Source organism: Anolis sagrei, chromosome Y, assembly GCF_037176765.1.
Source record: "Anolis sagrei isolate rAnoSag1 chromosome Y, rAnoSag1.mat, whole genome shotgun sequence".
NCBI lineage: Eukaryota > Metazoa > Chordata > Lepidosauria > Squamata > Dactyloidae > Anolis > Anolis sagrei.
This window is the reverse complement of record NC_090035.1, coordinates 8,760,171-8,771,555: the sequence shown is the minus strand read 5'-3', so window position 1 is coordinate 8,771,555 and position 11,385 is coordinate 8,760,171. Positions and strand designations below refer to the sequence as shown.

At 45.2% G+C, this 11,385-nt stretch overlaps 1 protein-coding gene across 1 annotated transcript in view; it reads right to left on the bottom strand.

Moving 5' to 3' along the window:
• Positions 1-6,565: 6,565 nt before the first annotated feature.
• The window catches only part of LOC132781567 (sorting nexin-8), a 46,801-nt gene continuing 41,981 nt past the window's right edge, over positions 6,566-11,385 (bottom strand). Inside the window, exons 10-11 of the mRNA XM_067461470.1 lie at positions 9,855-10,004; positions 6,566-8,960 (exon numbers count right to left, since the gene is read on the bottom strand). Coding sequence (XP_067317571.1) covers positions 8,847-8,960; positions 9,855-10,004 — 264 coding nt within the window. The 3' untranslated portion in view covers positions 6,566-8,846. The remainder of the gene's footprint in view (positions 8,961-9,854; positions 10,005-11,385) is intronic.

The following is an 11,385-nucleotide window of genomic DNA, read 5'->3' as shown; positions in this document are numbered from 1 at the left end:
TCTTTAGTCTACCAGCTGTATTAAGGCATTCCTGCGGTTTAATAAAGTGCTCTGTTTTGTAAAAAATAAAAAAACATTAGCAAGGCTACTTTTACAAAAGGGCAGAAGGCACGGCGTTGGCAAAATCTAAAAGGGAAAACGTCCCTCTTCGACTGGGGAGCGAGCAAAATCCAAGGCGAGGTTTAAACATTTACTTGGTGGTTCTTCCACAAGACATGCACACGTTACCGTTTTCCATTGAAACAGCTCTCCCTCTTAAGACACACATTTTTAATGTATATATTCCCTTTAGGTCCCGAGTCCCTCAAAAGAAGTCTTAAGTTTTGCAGGGAGAGGGGTATCCATGCTAGGATGCCACCACAAAAACCACTAGGCATCTGGTGGTACTTCGCAAGTAGTATAAAAACGCCCAAAGCTATTGTTGGAATCACTGGGTTGTTGTAGGTTTTTCAGGCTGTATGTCCATGTTCTAGAAGCATTCTCTCCTGACGTTTCGCCTGCATCTGTGGTAAGCATCCTCAGAGGTTGTGAAAACCAGACAGGAAACAATCAGGGCCAGCTAAAACCTCCCAACAAAGGATTCGCCCCAGGCAGGAAGCAGCCATGCCTTGAAGCTGCAAGGCTATTCAATGCTAAACAAATGATCAATTGCAGCACTCACACTTGCCTCAAACTGACAAGAGTTCTTTCTCCCACCCTAGACATTATCCCACAGGTATATAAACCCCACTTGCCTAGTTTCCAACAGACTTCACAACCTCGCAGGATGCTTGCCACAGATGCAGGCGAAACGTCAGGAGAGAATGCTTCTAGAACATGGCCATATAGCCTGAAAAACCTACAACAGGACCAAAACATTTTGCCAGCTCCATCCACAAAGGACAATAAGCCATTTGTATAATTGTTTCCTGATTTGCAGTATTTCTCCTTTTTTTTTGAACACCATTTTCCAATAAACTAATCCTCAATGACTTTGTTTTTTAACTAAAGAAAGAATTCCCCTGTTTTGAAGCCTCTTCTAAAGCTTCAAAACAATTAGCTTATCTGAATGGCTTTTTTTTTAAAGAAAAGAAAAATCCTTTTGTTCAGCTGAAACTGAAGTATAATATATAAAATATAATACTTTAAATCTCCATCATAAAAAACATTTACAAATATTCTGTATTAACATATCAAGGCAGTTTTTTTTCTCTATAGAAATGTATATTGCGTGGGCCTCTGAGCTGGTTTCATGACAGGCAGTGTGTTGAAACTGACAGCCTGAGCTATCCATTTGGTCCTAAACAGGCAAATAGTTGAATGACGGAAGAGAGGTGGTCTTAGACTCCTCCCTGAGTCTCCTCTGTGTCTAGGATAAGGTCATAACACAGTGGTTTTCAACCTGTGGATCCCCAGGTGTTTTGGCCCACAACTCCCAAAAATCCCAGCCACTTTACCAGCTGTTAGGATTTCTGGGAGTTGAAGTCCAAAACATCTGGAGAACCACAGGTTGAAAACCACTGCCATAACAGTTGTTGTTACCTTTAAGTCATTTGCAACTAATGCTGACCCAAATCAAAGGGTTTTCCCATATCTTCCTCTGAGGCAGAGGGAGTGTGACCCCCAATAGCTCAGTGGGTTAAACCCTTGTGCCAGCAGGACTGATGACCGACAGGTCAGAGGTTCGAATCCGGGGAGAGCGGGCTGAGCTCCCTCTGTCAGCTCCAGCTCCCCATACAGGCACATGAGCAAAGCCTCCCACAAGGATGGTAAAACATCAAACATCCATGCGTCTCCTGGGCAATGTCCTTGTGGACAGCTAATTCTCTCACACCGGTTTATTGCCGAAGGCTTTCATGGCTGGAATCACCAGCTGTTGTGAGTTTTCTGGGCTGTATGGCCATGTTCCAGAAGCATTACCTCCTGACGTTTCACCTGCATCTATGGCAGGCATCCTCAGAGGTTGTGAGGTCTAGTTTCTGTGACTTTCCAAGCTCTGAGGATGCCTTCCATAGATGCAGGCGAAACGTCAGGAGAGAATGCTTCTGTAACATGGCCATACTGCCTGGAAAACTCACAACAACCCAGACGTGTAGTTTTTCAAGTCACTCTTGACATGACAAAAACAAAAACAAACAAACAGTGGGTTGCTTGAGTTTTCCAGGCTGTATGGCCAGAAGCATTCTCTCCTGATGTTTTGCTCATTTCTAGGGCAGCAATCCGGAGGTGAGGTCTGCTGGAAACTAGGCAAATGAGGTTTATATATCTGTGGAATAATGTCCAGGGTGGGAGAAAGAACTCTTGTCTGCTTGAGGCAAGTGTGAATGTTGCAAATGGTCAGCTTGATTAGCATTTAATTACTGAGAGAGCTGTTCAGCAGTGGAACTCTCTGCCCTGGAGAGTGGTGGAAGCTCCTTCTTTGGAGCCTCCACCACACTCCAGGGCACACATTCTTCTTTTTAAGCAGAGGCTGGATGGACATCTGTTGGGGGTGCTTGCAATGCAATTTTCCTACTTTTTGGCAGAATGGGGTTGGACTGGATGGCCCATGAGGTCTCTTCCAACTCTAGGATTCTGTGATTAGCATTTAGTGGCCATTTACAACATTCACACTTGCCTCAAGCAGAAAAGAATTGTGTCTCCCACCTGGACATTATTCACAGGTATATAAACCCCACTTACCTCGTTTCCAACAGACCTCACAACCTCTGAGGATGCCTGCCACAGATGTGGGTGAAATGTCAGGAGAGAATGCTTCTGGAACATGGCCATAATGCCCAGAAAACTCATAGCAACTCAGTGATTCTGGCCATGAAAGCCTTCGATGTCACCCAGTGGGTTTCCACGGTTGAGCAGAGTCATAATTGTGAACTCAAAGCCCTCTACTGTACTGGCTCTCCCTTGCCCAAAGCACTTGGTGACAAGTAAACCTAATTTTGACTGAAGCATGAATTAAGTAAAGGTAAAGGTTTTCCCCTGACATAAAGTCCAGTTGTGTCCGACTCCATTTCTAAGCCGATTAGCTGGCGTTGTCCATAGACACCTCCAAGGTCATGTGGCCGGCATGACTGCATGGGGTGCTGTCACCTTCCTGCCGGAGCAGTACCTATTGATCTACTCACATTTGCATGTTTTCGAACTGCTAGGTTGGCAGAAGCTGGGACTGACAGCGGAAGCTCATGCTGCTCCCCGGATTCGAACCTGTGACCTTTCGGTCAACAAGCTCAGCATCTCAGCGCTTTAACCCACTGCGCCACTGGGGGCTCCTAGGTACAAATAAAAAAACTATCACAATGGAAAGCAGTACAATACTAGCTTTGAAATGTGCCAGGCAGATTTGTGCAAACCAATCTATTCAATACTGTTTTTGTTTCATCTCCCATATTAATTTCTCCTTTTGGTTTTAAAAGGTATTGTGATCCTGTGCATTTAACCCTTTGCTTAAAAAATGTGCTCTGCAAATGGCCAGGGAGTTATTTCAGGAATTTTACAGACAGTGATCCTGCTGTGAATTTGAGAGACTTTCCCTCTTCGGAAAATAAAAAAATACCCTTTGGATAAAAGAAATCCCTGTCCACACCCTAACCTATGAGTCTGACACATTGACATTCAATCAAGTGAAAGAGAGGCTTGGTAGGAATAGGCCCTCACACACCATCTTCAAACCATGACCTAAAGCAGAAATCCCACTAAAGGGCCTTCAATCACATTCCACAGCTAGGCTTCTCTCAGGAAGGATCCAGCTCAGGCATGGGCAAACTTTCCAACTTCGGGCCGGAGAGAGGTGGGTGGGCCTGGAGGGAGGGGTTTCTCCCCAAGCCCCCTCCCTGCCCTTTCTTCCCCTTCCTCTTCTCCTTCAGAGGCAGAAGGCGAAGGGAGACAGGAAAAGTTTGGATCCCAAAAGGGTTAGCCTTGGTCAGGAGGAGATGGTGGACAGGAGAGGAAAAAGGTTCTCCATGAGACCCCCGTATTGCCTGCTCCTGATAGAGAATCCTAGAGCTGGAAGAGACCCCCCAAGGGCCATCCAGTCCAAACACCTGCCATGCAAGAAGGCACAATCAAAGCACTCCCAAAAGCGTCTGTGGAAAAGCCTCCAGAGAAGAAGACTCCACCACTCTCCCTAGGCTACTCTCCAGGAAGTTCTTCCTAATCTCTTTCCCTGCTATTTGAACCCATTGCTGCCTTGTGCTCTGGTCTCTAGAACAGGAGAAAGTCAGTTTTCCTCCTCCTCCTCTTCCTCAATGGGAGACCTTTTGAAGTCTTGAAACAGAGTTCTCATGTTCCCTCTCTACCGTCTCTTTTACCAGGAGGTAAGGAGGAAGGAAAATAAGAAGGGAGGGAGGAAAGGAGGAAGGAAAGACAAAAGGGAAAGAAGGAAAGAAAGAAGGAATGATGGAAGGGAGGATGGATGGAAGGAAGGAAGGAAGGAAGGAAGAAGAGAGGGGGAAGGAAGGAAGGAAGGAAGGAAGGAAGGAAGGAAGGAAGGAAGGAAGGAAGGAAGGAAGAAGGAGAGAGGGAAAGTGTGAAAGGAAAGGAGGGAGGGAGAAAGAGGGAGGCAAGGAAGTGAGGGGGAGAGGGAAGGAGGAAGGAAAGAGAGAAGGGAGGAAAGATAAAAGAGAAGGAAGGATGAAAGGGTGGAAGGAAGGGAAGGAAGAAGGAAAAAGGGAAGTGAGGGAGGGAGGAAGAGAAGGGTGGAAGAAAGGAAGGGAAGAAGAAAGAAAGGAGAAGGAAGGAAGGAGGGAGGGAAGAAAGAAGGAAGGAAAGGCAAAAGGGGAAAAAGGAAAGAAGGAAAAAGAGGGTGAGAGGGAAGGAGGGGGGAAAGACAAAAGGGAATGAAGGAAGAATGGAAGGATGGATGGAAGGAAGTAAGGAAGGAAGGAAGGAAAAAAGAGAGCGGGAGGAAGAAGGGGAGAGAGGGAAGGATGAAAGGGTGGAAGAGAAGGAAGGCGGGAGAGAGAAAGAGGGAGGCAAGGAAGTGAGGGAGAGAGGGAAGGAGGAAGGAAAGAGAGAAGGAAGGAAAGACAAAAGGGAAAGAAGGATGAAAGGGTGGAAGGGAAGGAAGAAGGAAAAAGGGGAGGGAGGAAGAGAAGGGTGGAAGAAAGGGAGGAGAAGGAATGAAGGAGGAAGAGAGAAAAGAAGGAAGGAAGGAAAGACACAAGGGAAGGAAGTAACGAAGGAAAAAGAGTTTGAGAGGGAAGGAGGGAGGAAAGGAAGGAAGGATGAAAGAGTAGAAGGGAAGGAAGGAGGAAGGTAGGAAAAGGGAGGGAAGGAAGGGAGGGAAGGAAGGAAGGAGGAAGAAGGGAAGAGATGTTAGGATGGCAAGAGAGGGGAAGGCCTGAGAAAAGAGCCCAAGGGGTCACATCCAACTCCTGGCCTGAATTTACTCATACCTAATCTAGCTCTTTGCCAATGTATTTGACCACAGGGGGTCCTCCTTTACACTTTCCTCCCCCTCACAAGTATATCTTGCACACTCGAAAGTCGCAAATGAGGCGAACACGTCACACATCCTTTGTAACTAGGAATCTCGGAGCTCCTTCAAGTGGATTCTCTCATCACCCTAATGAGTAAGATATTCCACATACAGACACATCCAAAAACAGCTCATTGCTATTCAGGAATGAATACACAAGCGAAATCAATGAGGAGAGGAACCATATGCGGCCCAGTGAGCAAGAAAAACATGTTGCCAAGAACATCAGAGGCACACCAGTGAAAAAGATAACATCTGAATTACGACAAAGAACGATGGGAAGGGGCTGAGGTGATATATTTACATGGTTGGTGTTTGCCATAACTTCTATAAACATTAGAAGAAATCAAACAGCAAACATTGAATTTTGCAAAATAAATAATGTGCTGATACAAATATTATAATTGCAATCAAAATTCAATTTTAACTTCTTCTTTGTTTTGCCCAATATCTTCAAAACAGATAAAAACAAAGCTAGTTGCTTTCAAATGGTTTCAGTTACCTATGGTTAACTGTGGTCTGAAAATAACACTTAGTATAGATTTGGTACTAGTCCTGGTTTGAGACAGCGGCAAAGAAGTCTTCAACTGTATTGGCCAGATAAGAGTGGGGAGTAGGCTGTATGTAGTAAGTGCTGTGTTGCCCAAAACAGGCATTTTTAACACAGGCATTTTGCAGTATAGCTTACTGACCTCTTTTTCACCAGAGTACATTTTTAATATATCTTGGGATGGGCCACATATATTGCATAATGAGAAAATACCATAGTCAGCTGCAAATGTACAAATAGGAATATGGAGTGTCGAAACGTTCTCTACAAGTGCCAAACCGCCTTTGGACCCCTTCAAGGCATTGCTTTATACTTTCCTAAGTTTGCAGCTGTAATGCCAGCAAATAAGGCTGGACTATCTGGACAAAACTTGATCCTATCTACTGTCGAAATCTCTCATGGCCGGAATCACTGGGTTGCTGTGAGTTTTCTGGGCTGTCTGGCCATTTTCCAGAAGCATTCTCTCCTGATGTTTCGTCCACATCTATGGCAGGCATCCTCAGAGGTTGTAAGGTCTGTTGGAAACTAGGTAAGTGGGGTTTACATATCTGTGGAATAATGTCCAGGGTGGAAAAAAGAACTCTTGTCTGCTTGAGGCAAGTGTGAATGTTGCAATTGATCACCTTGATTAGCACTGAATGGCCTTGCCCCTTCAAAGCCTGGCTGGTTGCTGCCTGGGGGTCCTTTGTTGGGAGGTGTTAGCTGGCCCTGATTGTTTCATGTCAAGAATTCTCCTGTCATTTCTGTGTTGTTTTTTATTTACTGTCCTGATTTTGGAGTTTTTAAATACTGGTAGCCAGATTTTGTTCATTTTCATGGTTTCTTCCTTTCTGTTGAAATTGTGCACATGCTTGTGGATTTCAATGGCTTCTCTGTGTAGCCTGACATGGTGGTTGTGAGAGTGGTCCAGCATTTCTGTGTTCTCCAATAGTATGCTGTGTCCAGGTTGATTCATCAAGTGCTCTGCTATGGCTGACTTTTCTGGTTGAGTTAGTCTGACAGGAAACAATCAGGGCCAGCTAACACCTCCCAACAAAGGATTTCCCCCAGGCAAGAAGCAGCCAGGTTTCGAAGCTGCAAAGCTATTCAATGGAATGGCGATTTGACGGACGAGATTGTTTTATTGTTTTAATTATTGTTTTATTGCTTGTGGCTGTACTTTTTTGTTTTTTTAAATATTATTTTTTTAACTTGTACTGTTTTTAACTTGATTTATGTCTAATTGTAGTGTACAATTGTAATTGTTTGTACTGGAACTGAATTTTGCCATTACTTATGTGTAAATTGCTTTGAGTCCCTCTCGGGGTGAGAAAAGCGGTATACAAATACTGTAAATAAATAAATAAAATAAATAATAAAGGCAGTCAATTGCAACATTCACACTTGCCTCCAACAGACAAGAGTTCTTTCTCCCACCCTGGACATTACTCTACAGATACATAAGCCTCACTTGCCTCATTTCCAACAGACCTCACAACCTCTGAGGATTTTTTTTTTGTCGTGTCAGGAGCGTCCTGTTGTGAGAGAATTGGCCATCTGCAAGGACGTTGCCCAGGGGACACCCAGATGATTTTTGATGTTTTATCATCCTTGTGGGAGGCTTCTCTCATGTCCCCGCATGAGGAGCTGGAGCTGATAGACAGAGCTCATCCGCCTCTCCCCGGATTCGAACCTGCAACCTGTCGGTCTTCAGTCCTGCCGCCACTGGGGGCTCCACCTCTGAGGATGCCTGCCATAGAGGTGGGTGAAACGTCAGGAGAGAATGCTTCCTGAATATGGCCAGACAGCCCAGAAAACTCACAACAACCACTGACCCTATCTGTGTGTCAGATTAGGCCTACGGACCTCTAGCTGCTCACACAGCCTCTTCCAATCTGATGTCCAGAGATGTTGCTTTGCTTAGTCCAGCATTATTTCTTCAGGCAAACAGCAACTTTCCAGGTTCTCGGTCTCTTTCTAGGCATTTCTATTAATTGGAAATGCCCATAGCTGAACTTGAGATTTTCTGTCTGCAACGCATGTCTACCTATAAGTCTATGGTTCTCTCTACCTCATAAACATATCTCATAAACATACACACATATTCTGTGCATGAGCTTAGCACTAGACAATTGTATGGCTAGTTGTTGTTGTTCATTCGTTCAGAGTCGTCTCTGACTCTTCGTGACCTCATGGACCAGCCCACGCCAGAGCTCCCTGTCGGCCGTCACCACCCCCAGCTCCTTCAAGGTCAGTCCAGTTACTTCAAGGATGCCATCTATCCATCTTGCCCTAGGTCGGCCCCTTTTCCTTTTACCTTCCACTTTCCCCAGCATAATAGTCTTCTCTAGGCTTTGCTGTCTCCTCATGATGTGGCCAAAGTACTTCAACTCTGTCTCTAGTATCCTTCCCTCCAGTGAGCAGCTACATTTGGGCCAGAGTAAAATTAAAGTAAAATTAAAGTATCTAAGAGGGCTGGGGAACCTGTGGCCTTCCACAGGTTGATCACTTAGGCATGAGAGGAACCAAAGTCCAAAAACACATGGAGGATTGCAGGTTTCCCATCCCGTAGTAAATCAGCAATGGAAGATTCCTAGCGCTCTGCCAAGTGTAGCACAAACAAAAGCTTTAGTCATCCCTACCATGGAGAGATTCAAAATGGAAACTCAAATAATTTAAAGAGAGAGAGAGAGTCCTTCACTCGATGCACTCTATCACATTTCCCGGCAGCTCAAAGCAGCGAAGGGGGCAAAAAGTACAAAAGTAGCTAATGGGAGGCAAACTCCGTGCAACTCTTTGCCAATTGCATAGGCCTTCCCCGTGGCTCTCCCCACCACACCCCACACACCCCAGAGTTCTAAAGCATTAACTAGAAAAGAGGTTGCCGTCCTGCGGGGACAAGGGCAGTGCTTGCGTGTTGCTGGATCCTGCAAAGAGGCAGCTCAGCTTGGGCGTCAGTTCATTCCAGACTTTGCTCATCTAGAGGAAAGAAGAGAATGGAGTGAGCTGTCACAAAGGCAAAGCTACAAGAGGGATCACAACCGATGAATCAAAGGAAACAGGTCAAGTGTTTATAGAGGAATTTCAAGAAAAACTGTAAACATCTGACCAATATGAAAATATGTAACGTATTCCTAAATTGCCTCCTAGCCTATATAGCTGCCTGAGGCAATGAAGAGTTGAAATATAACAATTTAAAAAAAGAAACAGTCTAAAAACAATCACAAACCACAATTTTAAAAAGTTAAAACACAGCGATGTGTGGTCGAAGGCTTTCACAGCCAGAATCACTGGGTTGCTGTGAGGTTTCCGGGCTGTGTGGCCATGTTCCAGAAGCATTCTCTCCTGAGTTTTCACCCACATCTATGGCAGGCATCCTCAGAGGTTGTGAGGTCTGATGGAAACTAGGTAAGTAGGATATATACCATATATACTAGAGTATAAGCCAACCCGAATATAAGCCGAGGAACCTAATTTTGGCACAAAAAACTGGGAAAACATATTGACTCGAGTATAAGTCGGGATGCTTGTCTGTTCTTAAGGTGAAAGGCACATGTCTGTGTTTTAGATGGATTAGGGATCACCTGGTTTTCCCTGTAATAGGTGGTAAGGGCACCTAGAGCTTCGGAGAGTTTCTGTTCTACCATCTCAAAGCTCCCTGCTTGAACAGTAATGAGAATGCTTCTGAAACATGGCCATATAGCCCGGAAATCTCACAGCAAGTGATTAAAACAGAGCAATTTGAAACATTAAACATCACTGGAAACTCAAAAGAGATGGCTCCAACCTAACTAAAGGGAGTCCCATAGTCAGGATGCTGCTAAAGAGAATCCCCTGTTATGTTTAGGACAAAGCACTCAAAAGCAGCCTTACCTCTTTATGCCCTTGGATCTGAGAGTTGACAAACGCTCCCAAAATGTGAGATGTGAGAGGAAGATAAATATGGATGAGCTGAGTCTCTTGGTGGAGGCAATACAAGGAGAAGTAATTGCGCAGCTCCATTGTCAGGATGGCGTTCTCTTGCTGGGAAATAAAAATTAATTACCAGGATGTTCTGATGATACAGAAAGGGAAATTCAGATCTCTGCTCTGGAATGTCCACAAGAAGCCCCGCCATGTTAAATCCTCCCTCATATTATCTTTCTCTACTCTGGATTGTACTCAAGCAGCTGGCCAGTGGGTAAACAAATGTGGAAGTGGGAAATAGAGTTGGGAAAAGGCATTTGGGGGCCAGGATGTGCAACAGAGCCGGGAAGAGCTGCCTCTGCTCCATAGGAATAAAGAGACAAACATCCCAGCATGCACAAAAAAACCACAAGTGGGATTCCAAGTGCCTTCTGTTCCTTGAAAGGAGCAAATGGAAGCAGTGTTGTATGTCAGCCTGTTCAGCCTGTGATTGTGTCTAATGATCAGGTTGCCTTGGATGATGGGAATGACAATGTCATTCATGTTCAAGGTGATTCCTCTGATGGGAATGGGGAGGCTGTTCATGAAGATGTTCCTGAAGGGAATGGGGATGATGGTCTGTTTCCTGGGCCTAGTTTGAGGGATGTGGGGCCTGAATGCAGTTCAGTTGATGGCTTAGACAGTTCAGTTGATGGCTGCAAAGGGAATCTCAAGGTCTTGAGTCTGGGGAAAGCTCTGAGCTGCAGTCCCAGGGTCAGTTATCTCCAGGTGCAGATTTTAATGAAGCCTTCAACAGACGAAGAGCTTTTAGCCAACAAAGACGAACAAATCAGAAAGTAAGGCGCTCAGCCAGATTAGAGCAGAAGCTAGTAGAGAAACCAAAATTAAGGAAAAATCTGTTCCTAGCTGTTTGGGAAGCAAAGTACCATATTTTCCGACGTATTGGATGACTTCTTAACCTTGGAAAATCTTATGAAAAGTCAGGGGTCATCTAATAGGCTGGGTATAAAATAAAAATAATAATAATTAAAAGAAAATAATAAAATCCAACTCCCTTAGTGGCCCAGTCTGAGGAGGGAGGGAGGGCACAGGGAGGAGGAGCGGCAGGTTGTATTCCCATGAAGGCCGGCCGGAGATGATGACCCACTAGGCTGTCCCCGCGGCTCTCCCCACTCTACTTTCAAGACCCTCCTCCGTCCCCGAAGTTCACCTCCTCCAAAGGCCACTGAGCTTGTCTAGGCCCAAGGAAGCTTGGATATGTTCACTGAGGCACTCTGGGAGACATAGTTCCCTGACTCCTACGGCTCCCAGAATGCCTCAGCAAGCACATCCAAGGCACACTGCCGCCTGGGGCTGCAAGGAGTCGGCGTCCAGAGGTGCTTCTCCTGGGGGGTCTGTATGGCAATGTGGAGTAGTCTTAAATAGCGAGTATATCCCTAACTCTGTATTTTGTCTTGAAAAGTTGGGGGTCCTCTTATTTCCCCAGTTGTCTTGTATG